Source organism: Macrobrachium rosenbergii, chromosome 49 (assembly GCF_040412425.1).
Source record: "Macrobrachium rosenbergii isolate ZJJX-2024 chromosome 49, ASM4041242v1, whole genome shotgun sequence".
NCBI lineage: Eukaryota > Metazoa > Arthropoda > Malacostraca > Decapoda > Palaemonidae > Macrobrachium > Macrobrachium rosenbergii.
In genome coordinates this window covers 11,789,115-11,807,978 of record NC_089789.1, presented here as the reverse complement: position 1 = coordinate 11,807,978, position 18,864 = coordinate 11,789,115, and the positions used below count along the sequence as shown (strand labels likewise).

Here is an 18,864-nt window from a genome sequence, read left to right as displayed (position 1 = left end):
GTGTTTATTAATTTTTTTATTTATTTATTTATTTATCTATTTACCTATTTATTTGTTTATTTTTGGAAGAAGTATCTCCCAAGGCCAGGGTGAAAGCCATTTTTTTTAAGATCAAAACAAACGGTTATGTCTCGAGTTTATATTTTAAGGAATTGCCTTCCTTCTTATTTATTTATTTATCTTTTCTCCTTTTATTTATTTATTTATGCATGTATGTATTTATTTATGTACCTTTTTATTTACTTGTCAATTTATCTGTTTATTTATCTGTTTATCTGTTCCTCAGGGACAGTATGAACGCCATTTTTTCAAGGTCATATCTCGAGTTTACTTGAAGAAAAAAACCTTCATTACTTATTTATCTATTTAACTGTCCATTTATTTATTTATTTATCGATTAGTTTCTTTATTTATTTATCCATTTATTTCTTTATTTATTCATTTATTTATTTATTTATGGAAGGGGGTATCCCAAAGGGACAGCATGAAAGCCGTTTTTTCAAGGTCACAAAAAACCAAATTGAAATCTCAAGATTATTTTTTAAGGAATTGCCTTCTTTTATTATTTATTTATTTGTTTATTTATTTATTTATTTGCTAATTTATTTATTTATTTATTTATTTATTTATTTATTTATTTATTTATTTATTTATTTATTTATTTATTTATTTATTTATTTATTTATTTATTTATTTATTTATCTATCAATCCACCTCTTTGTTTATGTAAAGAAGTATCCCACAGTGACCCGTTAATGCCACTTTTTTTTAAGGTCACAAGAAGCCAAATCATGTGTCTAATTTATTTTTCATATTTACTTATCTATTTATTCATCTATTTATCCATTTACTTATATATTTATTTACTTGTCCATCTATCTATTTATTTATAATTTATCTTCAGAATGTCTTCCACTCCTTTTACTAGAGAACTCCAAGTCCACCTGCCGCTGTTAGACTCCGTACTCTGCTGATCAGTGGAGCCGAAACGGATATCGTAATTTGAGCTGGAATCCCCGTAGGAACCCTCATGGGAGCCCTCTTGGGAACCACCAGGGCCATGGCCACGCCTATGGCCATAGCCGTAGCCGTAGCCTCCAGAGCCGTCGACGGTACCGGAAGTATATCCTGTGAAAAGAATTTTTAATTTTATTTGTCAAAATTTTGGATTATTTTTCTAAATTATATTCTTGTCATTGTACTTAACATTTTCATCATCATCATTATTATATATATATATATATATATATATATATATATATATATATATATATATATATATATATATATATATATATATATATATATATATATATATATATATATATATGTGTATGTGTGTGTGTGTGTGTGTGTGTGTGAATGTGTGTGAATCTTGAAAGTCCCTGACTTCTGTCATCTTGACTCTTAAAGAAATTATTGTATAGTAAATAGTAAAAAGCAGTATTATTAAAGAGCTAAAAGGTAAAAAGGTGAAAGTTAAAAAGTGAAAAACAAAGAGTAAAAGGTAAAAAATAAGATGTAAAAGGTAAAAGTTAGAAGGTAGGAGGTAAAAGGTAAAAGTTGAAAGGTAAATTGTAAAAAGATAAAAGGTGAAAACGTAGAAGGTAAAATACAAAACGTAAAAGGTAAAACGCAAAAGCGGTAAAAAGGTAAAAAGTAAAAAGGTAAAAGATAGAAAGTAACAGGGGCAATTGGACAAAAGTAAAGAGTGCAAGGGCAAAAAGGTAAAAAGAAAAAATTAAAGGAAAAAATGAAAGATGAAAGTACAAAAGGCAAAGAGTAAAAAAAGGTAAACAGGTAAAAAGATAAAAACGAAAAAGGAAAACCTTACATATATGACACAGACACCGACAGGCTAAGCCCAGAATGACCTAACAGCCTCCTCCCCCACCCCACTCTCTCTCTCTCTCTCTCTCTCTCTCTCTCTCTCTCTCTCTAACCCTCCTTCATTTTTTCTTTCCAGTCCGTGACAAATTACTCTCTCTCTCTCTCTCTCTCTCTCTCTCTCTCTCTCTCTCTCTCTCTCTCTCTCTCTCCCCTTTTAACCGTCCTTCTATTTTTCTTTCCAATACATGACAAATTTCTCTCTCTCTCTCTCTCTCTCTCTCTCTTTCTCTTCTCTCTCTCACCTCCGCTCGGCAAACAAGACTGAGTTACGAGGACGGTCGACTGAACGGTCTGCGTGACGTAGGACGGAACGGTTTGAGTGACGTACGAGACGACCTTTTTCGTCTTAGTGACGACCTGGGCCTGGGTGCTTGTGACGTAGACTGGTACCTGTTGCGTCACTGTGACGTAATTCGTGCTGTACTGGAAAGAAAAAGTGAAGGATGGTTAAAACCGGTAGAGAGAGAGAGAGAGAGAGAGAGAGAGAGAGAGAGCGAGAGAGAGAGAGAGAGAGAGAGAGAGAGAGAGAGAGGGAGACTTATAATAGAATAAAAAAAATATTTCGACTGGAGAGAGAGGGAAAGAGAGAGAGATGGTTAAAGGAGAATGAAAGATATTTGATTGAGAGAGAGAGAGAGAGAGAGAGACTGATAACAGAAAAAAAAAACATTTCGACTGGAAAGAGAGAGAGAGAGAGAGAGAACAAGAGAGAGATGGTTAAAAGAGAATGTGATATTTGATTGAGAGAGAGAGAGAGAGGTGGGGGGATGGTTAAAACAGAATAAAAGATATTTCAAGATTCCAAAGAATATTAGTGTTCATCTGAAAAAAGTAACAGAAGGTAAATAGGAAAAACAGAGAGGAGAGAATAGTTAGAAAAGAAAAAATGGATGAAAAAACTAATAAATGAATACATAAAAATGTAAGTAGATTATTAAAATACAAGGAGAATTATTATTATTATTATTATTATTATTATTATTATTATTATTATTATTATTATTATTATTATTATCCCTTACCTGCGTAGTGTATCTCGTCTGGTATTGCGTCTGGTACTGAGTTTGATACTGGACGATCGATCTGGTATCCGTGACGTATTGTGGTGAGTAGACTGTTGTTGTTGAATAATATGTCTGGCAGACCTTAGGGAGATTAAAATTAAGTAAATAAATAAATAAAAATAAATAAAAAGATATTGTAGATCCGTAGTGTAAAAGAGACGAAGTTTTGTTAACAATAATTTTTGTAAAGAAATTTTGTAAAGAATACGTTTTGCAAGTAAATTTTGTAAACAATTTTTCAAAAAGAATTTTGTAAGCAATAATTTTTATTTAAACATTTGTAAACAATTATTGCAACGAGTGGTGTTTTCTAGTGATATACGGGAATTTATGTTGTTTGTCTTCGATTAGGAAAGTCAAGACTCTCTCTCTCTCTCTCTCTCTCTCTCTCTCTCTCTCTCTCTCTCTCTCGGCGTCCAAACACCTCCAGAATATGCATACTTTCTCTCCATTTATTATATTTAGTCGTAAATTCTACTTACTTCCATATACCATTACAAGTGGCTGACTTACTTCCACATAAAACAAGTAAACAATGCGCCGAGGTTTCTTCGGCGCAATCGAGTTTTCTGTAGGCCTACAGCCGCTACAGCGTATAATCAAGGCCACCGAAAATAGATCTATCTTTCGGTGGTCTCGGTATAATGCTGTATGAACCGCGGCCTATGAAACTTTAATCACGGCCCGGTGGTGGCCTATCCTATATCGTTGCCAGAAGCATGATTTTGGCTAACTTTAACCTTAAATAGAATAAAACCTACTGAGGCTAGAAGGCTGCAATTTGACATATTTGATGATTGGAGGGTGGATGATCAACATACCAATTTGCAGCTCTCTAGCCTCAGTAGCTTTAAAGATCTGAGGCCGGAGAGAAAAAGTGCGGACGGACAAACAAAGCCGGATATCTTTTACAGAAAACTAAAAAAAGTTACCAAAATTCTGTGACACTTCTAAGTAGTCGAGTGTTTCCTCACCTGCAGTTGTTGCCACTGGTTGAAGGAAGACCCAGGATCCGGCTGTGGCTGATATTCACCGTTATCAGAAGGCGCCCCGTATCCCGGGGAAGCCCTACAGACGCCAAGGAACATCATGACCTCCGACAGGAGAATTATCGCTGATATCCTACGGAGGACACCAGATTTTTTTTCGCCAAAATCATATTTACAGTAGTTTCTTTGAACAGTTTGTGTTAATTGTGCTTGCGTAAGATTTTTTTCTTTTTTTTTTGCATAATTAGGAAATGGACATAGGTCAATTTGATAAATAAATAAATTTAGGAATGTAATAATGTGAGAAATTTATTTACAACTAACTATAGTGACATTTTTTATAGTTTATTATTTTTAAAATCTTTTGCACTGTTTGTGTTATTCGTGTTTGCATAAGAAATCTTTTCTTGTATGTTAATTAGGAAATGGACAGATATGTTAATAAATTAATACATTTATGAATGTAATAATTAGAACAATTTGTTTACAAGTAACCACTTAGAAATTTGTTATAGTTAATGATTTTTAATGATATTTCTTCTTACCGTTTCATTTTAACGTCAGATGTGGTCAAAACCCGCTCTCAAAGTGTTGGTATCAGTCTCCTTCCCAGCGGTATAACTGCATACTTTACCAAACACAGCGTATATATACCAAGATGCTTTGAAAGTTGCCAGCTAGTCTATTTACCGATGGTCAAATAATCCTTCTTCCTACGTGAGTAGGATATCAGTGTATCAGTCTTGTCACGCCACGTAATACGCATCGAAAAAGTTACAGATCAGGAAAAAAGCGTTGAAAAAAGGGTATCATTTCGATGAAAACTACGTGAATAAGAGCATTGAAACTGCATTTTTCTGCATACATCCGCAGAGCATACCTGTATGGCAGGAAATCCCTGAGCGGTCATTATGTATGCATCGACGCGTGCATTGGGGAATTTTGCTCATCAGACTATGGACCATATATCCCCTTGGGGAATCTCTGTACCATGATTATAAGGTCCCCATAATACTAAAGGTTGTGGCTCTTCACAGCTTAAGCGATCCGCAAATTGTCTGATTTCATTCGAAATTGTTGTGATTTCTGCCTATTTCGTAGATATACCTGGCAGTGCTCTGTGGAATATTTGAAGTGACACAAAACTGTGTTTAAGACCCTGTCACTGGTTGCCAGTGAGTGTTCTACAGAATAACTGAAGTTCCATAAAACTGTGTTGAAGAACCTGTCACTGATTGCCAGTGAGTGTTCTATAGAATAACTGAAGTTCCATAAAACAGTGATGAAGAACCTGTCACTGATTGCCAGTAAATGTTCTATAGAATAACTGAAGTCCCATAAAACTGTGATGAAGAACCTGTCACTGATTGCCAGTAAGTGTTCTATAGAATAACTGAAGTTCCATAAAACTGTGATGAAGAACCTGTCACTGATTGCCAGTGATTGTTCTATAGAATAACTGAAGTTCCATAAAACTGTGATGAAGAACCTGTCACTGATTGCCAGTGAGTGTTCTGTAGAATAACTGAAGTTCCATAAAACTGTGATGAAGAACCTGTCACTGATTGCCAGTGCCAAAGTGTTCTATAGAATAACTGAAGTTCCATAAAACTGTGATGAAAGAACCTGTCACTGATTGCCAGTAAAGTGTTCTATAGAATAACTGAAGTTCCATAAAACTGTGATGAAGAACCTGTCACTGATTGCCAGTGAGTGTTCTATAGAATAACTGAAGTTCCATAAAACTGTGTTGAAGAACCTGTCACTGATTGCCAGTGAGTGTTCTATAGAATAACTGAAGTTCCATAAAACTGTGATGAAGAACCTGTCACTGATTGCCGGTAAAGTGTTCTATAGAATAACTGAAGTCTCCATAAAACTGTGATGAAGTTCCATAAAACTGTGATGAAGAACCTGTCACTGAATGCCAGTAAGTGTTCTATAGAATAACTGAGGTTCCATAAAACTGTGATGAAGAACCTGTCACTGATTGCCAGTGAGTGTTCTATAGAATAACTGAGGTTCCATAAAACTGTGATGAAGAACCTGTCACTGATTGCCAGTAAGTGTTCTATAGAATAACTGAGGTTCCATAAAACTGTGATGAAGAACCTGTCACTGATTGCCGGTAAGTGTTCTATGGAATAACTTGAGTTCCATAAAACTGTGATGAAGAACCTGTCACTGATTGCCAGTAAGTGTTCTATAGAATAACTGAGGTTCCATAAAACTGTGATGAAGAACCTGTCACTGATTGCCGGTAAGTGTTCTATAGAATAACTTGAAGTTCCATAAAACTGTGATGAAGAACCTGTCACTGATTGCCAGTAAAGTGTTCAATAGAATAACTGAGGTTCCATAAAATTGTGATGAAAAGAACCTGTCACTGATTGCCAGTGAGTGTTCTGTAGAATAACTGAAGTTCCATAAAACTGTGATGAAGAACCTGTCACTGATTGCCAGTAAGTGTTCTATAGAATAACTGAAGTTCCATAAAACTGTGATGAAAAGAACCTGTCACTGATTGCCAGTAGAAGTGTTCTATAGAATAACTGAAGTTCCATAAAACTGTGATGAAGAACCTGTCACTGATTGCCAGTGAGTGTTCTATAGAATAACTGAAGTTCCATAAAACTGTGATGAAGAACCTGTCACTGATTGCCGGTAAGTGTTCTATAGAATAACTTCAAGTTCCATAAAACTGTGATGAAGAACCTGTCACTGATTGCCGGTAAGTGTTCTATAGAATAACTGAAGTTCCATAAAACTGTGATGAAGAACCTGTCACTAATTGCCGGTGAGTGTTCTATAGAATAACTGAAGTTCCATAAAACTGTGATGAAGAACCTGTCACTGATTGCCAGTGAGTGTTCTATAGAATAACTGAAGTTCCATAAAACTGTGATGAAGAACCTGTCACTGATTGCCAGTAAGTGTTCTATAGAATAACTGAAGTTCCATAAAACTGTGATGAAGAACCTGTCACTGATTGCCAGTAAGTGTTCTATAGAATAACTGAAGTTCCATAAAACTGTGATGAAGAACCTGTCACTGATTGCCAGTGAGTGTTCTGTAGAATAACTGAAGTTCCATAAAACTGTGATGAAGAACCTGTCACTGATTGCCGGTAAGTGTTCTATAGAATAACTGAAGTTCCATAAAACTGTGATGAAGAACCTGTCACTGATTGCCAGTAAGTGTTCTATAGAATAACTGAGGTTCCATAAAACTGTGATGAAGAACCTGTCACTGATTGCCAGTAAGTGTTCTATAGAATAACTGAAGTTCCATAAAACTGTGATGAAGAACCTGTCACTGATTGCCAGTAAGTGTTCTATAGAATAACTGAGGTTCCATAAAACTGTGATGAAGAACCTGTCACTGATTGCCAGTAAGTGTTCTGTAGAATAACTGAAGTTCCATAAAACTGTGATGAAGAACCTGTCACTGATTGCCAGTAAAGTGTTCTATAGAATAACTGAAGTTCCATAAAACTGTGATGAAGAACCTGTCACTGATTGCCAGTAAGTGTTCTATAGAATAACTGAGGTTCCATAAAACTGTGATGAAGAACCTGTCACTGATTGCCAGTAAGTGTTCTATAGAATAACTGAAGTTCCATAAAACTGTGATGAAGAACCTGTCACTGATTGCCAGTAAGTGTTCTATAGAATAACTGAGGGTTCCATAAAACTGTGATGAAGAACCTGTCACTGATTGCCAGTAAGTGTTCTATAGAATAACTGAGGTTCCATAAAACTGTGATGAAGAACCTGTCACTGATTGCCAGTGAGTGTTCTGTAGAATAACTGAAGTTCCATAAAACTGTGATGAAGAACCTGTCACTGATTGCCAGTAAGTGTTCTATAGAATAACTGAAGTTCCATAAAACTGTGATGAAGAACCTGTCACTGATTGCCAGTGAGTGTTCTATAGAATAACTGAAGTTCCATAAAACTGTGATGAAAGAACCTGTCACTGATTGCCAGTAAGTGTTCTATAGAATAACTGAGGTTCCATAAAACTGTGATGAAGAACCTGTCACTGATTGCCAGTAAGTGTTCTATAGAATAACTGAAGTTCCATAAAACTGTGATGAAGAACCTGTCACTGATTGCCAGTAAGTGTTCTATAGAATAACTGAGGTTCCATAAAACTGTGATGAAGAACCTGTCACTGATTGCCAGTAAGTGTTCTATAGAATAACTGAAGTTCCATAAAACTGTGATGAAGAACCTGTCACTGATTGCCAGTAAGTGTTCTATAGAATAACTGAGGTTCCATAAAACTGTGATGAAGAACCTGTCACTGATTGCCAGTAAGTGTTCTATAGAATAACTGAGGTTCCATAAAACTGTGATGAAGAACCTGTCACTGATTGCCAGTAAGTGTTCTATAGAATAACTGAGTTCCATAAAACTGTGATGAAGAACCTGTCACTGATTGCCAGTAAGTGTTCTATAGAATAACTGAGGTTCCATAAAACTGTGATGAAGAACCTGTCACTGATTGCCAGTAAGTGTTCTATAGAATAACTGAAGTTCCATAAAACTGTGATGAAGAACCTGTCACTGATTGCCAGTGAGTGTTCTGTAGAATAACTGAAGTTCCATAAAACTGTGATGAAAGAACCTGTCACTGATTGCCGGTAAGTGTTCTATAGAATAACTGAAGTTCCATAAAACTGTGATGAAGAACCTGTCACTGATTGCCAGTGAGTGTTCTATAGAATAACTGAGGTTCCATAAAACTGTGATGAAGAACCTGTCACTGAGTTGCCAGTGAGTGTTCTATAGAATAACTGAAGTTCCATAAAACTGTGATGAAGAACCTGTCACTGATTGCCAGTAAGTGTTCTATAGAATAACTGAGGTTCCATAAAACTGTGATGAAGAACCTGTCACTGATTGCCAGTAAGTGTTCTATAGAATAACTGAGGTTCCATAAAACTGTGATGAAGAACCTGTCACTGATTGCCAGTAAGTGTTCTATAGAATAACTGAAGTTCCATAAAACTGTGATGAAGAACCTGTCACTGATTGCCAGTAAGTGTTCTATAGAATAACTGAAGTTCCATAAAACTGTGTTGAAGAACCTGTCACTGATTCCCTGAGATTGTTCTATGGAATAATTGAAGTTGCAGAAAACTGTTCTGAAGAGCCTGTCATTAATATAATTACCTAGACTTCATCATCAGAGAAGAACTTCTTCCCTTTTCCTGAAACATTTTGTTCTGAAAGAAATCAAGAGAATCGAAGAGGAAAATTACTTGCTCTTAAAACACACATGTCCTCTGCGTCTTTCGGGATACTGACGCGTAGCATTAATGCTTTTGGCTTGACTGATGGTGTGATGACATAACATTTCTGCTCTCTCTCTCTCTCTCTCTCTCTCTCTCTCTCTCTCTCTCACACACACACACACACACACACACACACACATACAGTCATATGCTGTGTATTAACGTACTGCTTACTGGTTTAGCCTAAATTTTCTGTTATTATTCCTACAACTTAATAAAAAAAAATAAGGAATACCTGGGTGGTCTGCTCTCTCTCTCTCTCTCTCTCTCTCTCTCTCTCTCTCTCTCTCTCACACACACATACACACAAACACACACACAGTCATATACTGCGTAATAATGTGCTGCTAACAGCTCTAGCCTCAATATTCTGTTATTTTTCCTACGACTTAATTAAAAAAAAGGGATCACAGAATGTACTAGTCTCTCGCTCTCTCTCTCTCTCTCACAGACACACACACGCACACAGTCACCTACTGCGTATTAATATGCTGCTTACTGGTCTAGCCAAAATTTTCTGCAATTTTTTTCTACGACTTAATACAAACAAATTTGAAAAACCAGAATGACCAAGTGATAAAAATACCTTTACTGTAAGGATTTATCTCAAAAGCTAATGATACTATTACTTCTACCAACCATCTGTTACCATCTACTATCACTCCTTTTGCCACTGCTCCAATGGGCCTCCTTCAGGCGTGTCTGTATTTTATTTTTGTTTGTGAATATCACTAAGAAAAAAAAAATTTACTGCGCATTTTGACTAAAATTTCGGGATATTTATGTATTTTCCTGAGGGATATTTTCACTTTTACTCCTTACCAATATACAGTAATTGTCTATTTACTTCACTAACAATCCTCTGCATTGTAATGGGACGCTTCATGGTAGGCATTAAAAACTGTTATAATTTTGTGAATTTTATTATAAGATGCGTACAATAAAATGCTTTCTTAAAAAAAGTACAAATGCTTATTTGCAAGCTTACAACATAAGAATTAAAAAAAAAATCATAGAAAAATGTCTTCTGTTACACTAGATATGTAAACACAAATGGATCTTCCGGATGAGAGAGAGAGAGAGAGAGAGAGAGAGAGAGAGAGAGAGAGAGAGAGAGAGGACAAGGAAAACGAACTGAACCAGAGATTAAAGTGAATATTAAGTCAGCTATTAATAATTAAAATAATATTTTCACTGAATTTGACTTTTTGCATTCCCCTGTCATAATAAGAAAACCTGAGTAAATTGTGTTTCCGCTGAGCGCCTTTTCTCTGGTATTGTGTTCCAGTGTGATAACAGTGTCTCTCATACTGTGTCGCAGTATCTCTGATACTGTGTTTCCATGTGGGATCAGTGTCTCTGATACTGTGCTTCCACTTGAGAACAGTGTCTCTAGCATTGTGTTTCAGTGTGATCACAGTGCCTCTGATATTGTTGTTTCAGTGTGATCACAGTGCCTCTTATACTGTGTTTCAGTGTGAAGATAGTGTCTCTGATTATGCGTTTCCATGTGAGATCAGTGTCTCTGATATAGTGTTGCCACATGAGTCGAGTGTCTCTGATATTGTGTTTTCAAGTGAGCAGTGTCTTCACTATTGTGTTCAGTGTGATGACAGTGTCTTTGATACTGTGTTTCAAAGTGAGTCCAGTGTCTCTGATATTGTGTTTCCACGTGAGATCAGTGTCTCAGATATTGTATTTCCATGTGAGTGCGGAGCCTCTGATTTTGTGTTTCCACGTGAGATCAGTGTCACTTATATGGTGTTTTCACGTGAGTCCAGTGTCTCTGATATTGTGTTTCTGTGTGAGTCCAGTGTCTCTAACATCATACTTACACTTGGTTCAATGTGTCTGGACTATTATCCTAACTTTAAAATGAATAGGTAGATTACCCAGCGAGAATATCTTCTCCCCTAGTTTTACACAGAAAAAATGAGCAGTTTACAGGAATATTCTTGTGAATTTCCGTTCACTTTTATTACATTATATTTATGAAATAAAGCTTTGCATCAGATTACACGGTGCAAAGTTTCAAACTGGTTTTGCATCACATTACATGATTCTAATTTGCAAAATAATTTTGCATCTAATACTATGCTTTTACAACTCAAAGCGATATTGTATCAACAGATATGTCATGAACAAAAATTTAATAATATTTAATGGACGACCTTTTAAAAAACAATTAAAGAAACGTTGTATTACATCCAAATGATTAAAAGCATACAGTTTTGAGATATTAGTACTAAAATACAGTGAGTTTATTAAAAAAAGATTTGGCTCAGTCATACATTATCTATCTATCTATCTATCTATATATATATATATATATATATATATATATATATATATATATATATATATATATATATATGTATATATATATATATATATATATATATATATATATATATATATGTATATATATATATATATATATATATATATATATATATATATATATATATATATATATATATATATATATATATATATATATATACATACATCATACATACATATATATATACATACATGTAAACTATTATATGCAGACATCAGGTATACTACAGAAATTCACGTGTATTCTGAAATTCGGTGAGTAAAGGTATAAATGCATATGTATTAAGAATGGATTCTTCAAACATATTGTTAATGATTAGGAACATAATTGTAAACTAGGTGAATAGTAACTGATGCGGTAATTGATATGGGAAATAATTTGTTGAAACTAAATGCAACTAGTATTCATATATATATATATATATATATATATATATATATATATATATATATATATATATATATATATATGTGTAAATATATTTGTATATAACCATATATAGGAATGAAGACAATAATGAACAAATAGGATATGCAGTTTTAAAACATTAATTGAGCTATCTCCTTTTTTGTTAACTAGTGCATGGCAACACTCACGATTTCAGCTGATAAGGTCGGCACTTTTGTCTTGTGCAGTCCGGTGGACAAATCCTTACAGAGAGAGAGAGAGAGAGAGAGAGAGAGAGAGAGAGAGAGTTTAAGTAACAAGTGTTATCCTCGTATTCAAATTCACCATAGAATTTGCTCAGAATTCATTTAATAATCACGTCAAAATCATTAATAAACACTAGGTTCAGATCACTAAACTAACACTACATCACTATCATCAACTGTCATTATTTTAGTATATAACAAGCATTGTACACTGTCAGAATCACCGTGTAATCTTTAAAATGAAAGAGAAATTGCGAATTTGCACCACTCAGTAAGAGGATATGGTTGATGACTGGGTAACACAGGCTATGGGCGTGGGAGGGGTGTGGTCGGTGGTGACGACGCTGATTGGTGGAAAGCGGAGGGCAAGGCCAGGTGTGATTGGCTGAATACTCCCGAGGTTTAACACTGATAATTTCCACATTTTGTAGGAAGGGTACTTCATATTTACTAACAACTGCATCACTATTATGGATTAACTATCATTCCAACCTGAGTTTTTTTTATTATTTCAGTTTTTCTCTCATTTGTCTTTTCATAAAAAAAAACACAAGGTTGCTAAGATATTGACAGGAAAGAATGAGTGTACCATTAAATATACATTTTTTTTTTACATTTCATTTCGATGTTTCCTGCATGATAAGCGATTATAAAGAAGGGTGTTTAAAATATAGCAGTTCACCAACATATTTAACTACACACACACACACACACACACATATATATATATATATATATATATATATATATATATATATATATATATATATATATATGTATATATATGTATATATATATAATATATATATATATACAGTATATATATATATATATATATATATATATATATATATATATATATATATATATATATACAATTTATATGTATCTGTCCACCAACTTCAGCTTATGCACGTCTAAGAGTTACAGCTCTCTCTCTCTCTCTCTCTCTCTCTCTCTCTCTCTCTCTCTCTCTCTCTCTCTATATATATATATATATATATATATATATATATATATATATATATATATATATATATATATATATATATATATATATATACATATATATATGTACGTATGTATGTATATAAACATTACTTAAGGCCTCTCACAATTGTTAATTTAACCGCTTAATCAGTAACCATGTAACCACACATGACAAAAGTACAACTCTGTCTGTATGTATACACGCCCGCATGCATGTTTGTACATAACTAAATCTACATATATGCTAATGTTAATATGCAACTATGATATGATTCCAGCGTCTTTCGCCATCCCGTGGAAGATCGAGCTAGATTGCGACAAGAGATTAGTGGGCGTGTCAAATTCGGCTATCTTTCCCTGGTCTAAGACTAAGACCCTGGAAACACAAGAAAGAAATGATTAGAAAAATGTTTGGGACACATTTTCCATTAATGTATTGTGATGTGTCTTATATGATTGATTTTTATGCAAGAGGTGAATGCTATATAATGAGATATGGCTAACTTTTTAAATTGGTATTAGCAATATCTTATTATAAAATGTCTTTGAATATTATTACATTTTATATATATATATATTTATATATATATATATATATATATATATATATATATATATATATATATATATATATATATATACAGTATATATATATATACATACACACACATATATACATATATATATATATATATATATATATATATATATATATATATATATATATATATATATATATATATGTGTGTGTGTGTGTGTGTGTGTGTGTATGTACATAATTACAAAACTCTTTGATACCTTGATTCATCTTACTAATTCCTTAATTATATATTTTGCTGTTTTCAATTACTACATAATCGTATTTCAGTTCAACGCAATCGATATCCCATAATTCAAGATAGTGAAATGAATTTACTGGTCATAATTCAAGATAGTGAAATGGATTCACATGTCATAACTCAAGATAATAAAAGGAATTTACCTGTTATAATTCAAGAGAATGAAATGCATAATACCTGCCCTAATAATTCAAGATAGTGAAATTAATGCACATGTCATAATTCAAGATAGTGAAATGAATTCACACGTCATAATTCAAGATAGTGAAATTAATTCACATGTCGTAATTCAAGATAGTGAAATGGATTTACCTACCCTAGTAATTCAAGATATTGAAATGTATTTACCCGTCATAATTTAAGATAATGACATGGATTCACATGTCATAATTCACGATAGCGAAATGTATTTACCTGTCATAATGCAATATAGTGAAGTGTATTTATCTGACATAATTAAAGATAGTGAAATGAATTCACATGTCATAATTCAAGATAGTGAAATGAATTCACACGTCATAATTCAAGAGAGTGAAACGAATTCTCATGTCATAATTCAAGATAGTGAAATTCATTTACCTGTCATAATCCAAAATAGTGTTGATGCGATGGGCGATGGTGAGGACAGTGCTGTCCTTGAACTGTTCTCGAATGGTAGTTTGGATGAAGTCATCCGTCTCGAGGTCAACCGCCGCGGTTGCTTCATCCAACACCAGGACTTTGGACTGACGAAGTAACGCCCTTGCTAGACAGACGAGCTGTCTTTGACCAACGCTGCAGGCAAACAGATGGATGGTGAATTTGCATAAAGACATGTGTTAGGGGCACAGGCTCTGTCTAATTAGTTCGTTGTGCTACCTGTCATCCTTCACGATGGTGAGGTGGATTTACCTGTCATCCTTCATGATGGTGTGGTGGATTTACCTGCCATCCTTCATGATGGTGAGGTGGATTTACCTGTCATCCTTCATGATGGTGTGGTGGATTTATCTGTCATCCTTTCAGTGTGGTGGATGGTGAGGTGGATTTTACCTGTCATCCTTCATGATGGTGTGGTGGATTTACCTGTCATAATTCACGATGGTGAGGTGGATTTACCTGTCATCCTTCATGATGGTGTGGTGGATTTACCTGTCATAATTCATGATGGTGAGGTGGATTTACCTGTCATCCTTCATGATGGTGTGGTGGATTTACCTGTCATAATTCATGACGGTGAGATAAAATTACCTGTCATCCTTCATGATGGTGAGGTGGATTTACCTGTCATAATTCATGACGGTGAGATGAATTTACCTGTCATCCTTCATGATGGTGAGGTGGATTTACTTGTCATAATTCATGACTGTGAGATGAATTTACCTGTCATCCTTCATGATGGTGAGGTGGATTTACCTGTCATAATTCATGACGGTGAGGTTGATTGGCATGTTATAAATTATGGTGCTGATGAGATGCATCTATCTGTCATAATCTATGACAGTGAATTGCTTTTACCTATCATTGTCAATGAATGTGATAAGATATATTTGCCTGTAATAATTAGTGATGGTAAGATGGATTTACCAGTCATAATTCATGATGGTGAAATGAATTTACCTGTCATAACTCATAATGGTGTAATCCATTGAGTTTGAATTTTCCCAATGAATGATCAACATCGCAATTGTAATAATAGTGATAATAATAATAAAAAAATTCTATTTTCCTTTACCTGAAATTAGACCCATCCTCATCTACTGTATGCTGAAGGCCACTGGGCTGCGCCTTAACGTACTCCTTCAGGTGAGAGAGTTCCAAAGCTCGCCAGACCTCGGCGTCGCTGTGAGTCTCAAAAGGATCCAAGTTCAGCCTCAGAGTCCCGCTGAAAAGGACGGGATCCTACGCAGAGCAGGACAAGAAAAAATTGACTGCATCAGGGTGAATCCCCACAAAAGTTAAACATGTCATAGACATGTCACCAACTTATTGCACACACATCACAAACAAGCTGAGTACATGTTGACGACTTAGTCCCAACAAGTGCTTCGTAATTAAAAGAAGTTAATGATTTATTTGTTATCATAACAGGTGTTCCATACGATGATCCAGCATGTCCAAAAGATTTGTTCTCCATTTACGCTCGGCGACTTGTTTTCAACTTCTTGATGGTATGTATGCAACAAGTTGCAGATATGCTGGTGACATGTTTCACTGCAGAGTGGCAGCACTCTAAAATAGGTGCGATCTTTACAGTAGAGAGTGAAGGATACAGACCTTATTAACTGCTTAAATATGGTAAAGTAACTTTTACTTATAAATGCTCATGTTAAGAGTACCAATTACTTGGGTGAGTGGAAGAACAAGCGTTGTTTATTTAAAGTTTAATATTTGTTAAAATGATGAAAGATTAAAGTTGTCAGGTGACAGGACGACTGACATAAGAGTATCGTGATCAGCTAAAAAAAAAAATCCTTTTGATTAACAAATGAAGATTTAATACTCAAGTTAATGTAAAGGAAATTAGTTTTAAGATTTTAAGAGAATCTGATATACCTCTACGCTTATATCTTTCTAATTTCTTTTATAACATTAATATATAACTTTGAACTCGGTACCCTTACCAAGTCGTATAATCATTACCCCCAACGAAAGTTACTTCACAGAAAATATAAACACACACACACACACACATATATATATTATATATATATATATATATATATATATATATATATATATATATATATATACATACATATATATATGTATATATAATATATACATATGTTATATATATATGTATGTATATGTATGTATGTATAATATATATATATATATATATATATATATATATATATATATATATATATATATATATATATATATATATATATATATATATATATATATATATATATATATATATATATATATATATATATATATATAATATATAAACATACCTGTACAGTGCATCAACTACAAATCTAAGCAGTAAAACGAAATTTCACAAATACTAAAGTAAGCTTTAGTCCGAATCTCTTTATTGTTAATAATTAAGCAGTTATAACCTTAGCAATGAGTACTCTGGTTTTAGAAGGGGCGGGAGGAAACTCCTATGCCATCCCACTGGCCCCTCGCCCCTTAAAAAAAAAGCCAAATAAATTCACATGCATATCAACATCCATTTCTCTCGCTGTCCCTACATCTCAGAACCTTTTTGTAATTTTTTTTATCTGTATTCTTTTCTCAAAAAAAAAAAGGCTATAGAAATAAATTTCCATACATATAGGCATCTATATCTCTGGGTCCTACATCTTCAACACCTTTTTTCTATCTCATTTTTATCTAATTTCTATTCAATTATCTTACAAACCTGAGGAATGATGCTAAGTCGACTGCGGAGGTCGTGAAGACCAATATCAGAGATTCTGACGTCATCGATGGAGATGCAGCCTCCCGACGACTCTATAATCCGGAATAGCGCCAGAGTAAGGGAGGACTTGCCTGCGCCAGTCCGGCCGACGATGCCCACCTGTTGATTAGAACTGGACCGTTTACCTGTTGTCTCTTACCTCTGACAACCGCCATTTTATAGATGATCTGAATTTCTCAAGCGACATTCTGATAAACCAAGTTTAGATGTTGCATGTGTTTTTGCGAATGGCGACTTAAAGAACGTATTAAATAAAAGTTCTGTAAATGTCCTATGTTTTACAAGTGTAATTTTGCATATATTTTACTCCAAAGAATATTTTGATACTACTTGTATCTTGCATAGTTAACATTTTGTCTAAAGATTATATTCTTAAGGAATGTTGCGGTGCTGTATATACAGTATTCTACACATTCTTAATTACAAAGAAAAGGTACACAGATTAATGTTTCCTTACTGCTTACTCTAAAACAATAACTTTTGCAATTGCACAAGGCGTATTCAATCTTAGCTTCAATGATTGTATATAGTCTATCAGTCAAAGTCTGTACGAAACATTCTCAGCTTGATCCTTAATTGGGGTCGCTGTTTTTGATGAGTGTTTTCCATGTCCCTAAGTGTGTGTTGTCACTACAGTGAAATATATTATAAACACATGTTGGTAAATTGTTGCACAAACATCGTAAACAAGTTGTATACAAGTCAGCGACTTATTAATAGTCCTAACGGGTGTCTCGTACGATTATCCAGCTCTAGCCATAGATACATTCTCCACATACAGTTGTTGACATGTTTTCAACATGTTTGTGTTATGTATGCGATAAGTTTTCAATCTGTTTGTGATATGCATGCCATAAGTTTTCAACCTGTTTGTGATATGTTTAAGTTTTCAACCTGTTAGTGATATGTATGTGATAAGTTTTAACCTGTTTGTGATATGTACATGATAAGTTTTCAACCTGTTTGTGATACATATGCGATAAGTTTTCAACCTGTTTGTGATATATAAGCAATGAGTTTTCAACTTGTTCGTGATATGTGATTAGTTTTCAACATGTTTATGATATGTATGTATTAAGTTTTCAACTTGCTCGTGATATGTGATAAGTTTTCAAACCTGATTGTGATATGTATGCAATAAGTTTTCAACTTGTTCGTGATATGTATGCAATAAATTTTGAACCTGTTTGTGATATGTATAAGTTTTCAACCTGTTCGTGATATGTATGTGATAAGTTTTCAACCTGTTTGTGATATGCATGCAATAAATTTTCAACCTGTTTGTGATAGGTATGCAATACATTTCCAACCTGTTTGAAATATGTATATGATAAGTTTTCAACCTGTTTGTGAGATGTATGCAAAAAAGTTTCCA

The 18,864-nt window shown here is 34.0% G+C and overlaps 2 protein-coding genes and 1 long non-coding RNA gene across 3 annotated transcripts in view; all 3 read right to left on the bottom strand.

Annotated features, from left to right (window-relative positions):
* Positions 1 to 420: 420 nt before the first annotated feature.
* LOC136832389 (uncharacterized) lies at positions 421 to 4,251 on the bottom strand. Its single transcript, XM_067093298.1, has 4 exons — positions 3,929 to 4,251; positions 2,913 to 3,035; positions 2,133 to 2,313; positions 421 to 1,128 (listed from the first exon to the last, which is right to left on the bottom strand). Exons 1-4 carry the CDS (start codon positions 4,043 to 4,045, stop codon positions 884 to 886), a joined length of 666 nt encoding a protein of 221 aa, XP_066949399.1. The 5' UTR covers positions 4,046 to 4,251; the 3' UTR covers positions 421 to 883.
* A 5,898-nt stretch (positions 4,252 to 10,149) lies between these two features.
* Positions 10,150 to 11,538, bottom strand: LOC136832388 (uncharacterized). The gene is made up of 2 exons (XR_010851168.1): positions 10,703 to 11,538; positions 10,150 to 10,668 (listed from the first exon to the last, which is right to left on the bottom strand). It is a non-coding gene; the product is annotated as an uncharacterized lncRNA (long non-coding RNA).
* Positions 11,539 to 13,340: 1,802 nt separating this feature from the next.
* Positions 13,341 to 18,864, bottom strand: part of LOC136832086 (multidrug resistance-associated protein 1-like) — a 52,059-nt gene continuing 46,535 nt past the window's right edge. Inside the window, 4 exon segments of the mRNA XM_067092721.1 lie at positions 13,341 to 13,608; positions 14,651 to 14,845; positions 15,786 to 15,952; positions 17,430 to 17,588. Of these exon segments, the coding sequence (XP_066948822.1) occupies positions 13,494 to 13,608; positions 14,651 to 14,845; positions 15,786 to 15,952; positions 17,430 to 17,588 (636 nt within the window). The 3' untranslated portion in view covers positions 13,341 to 13,493.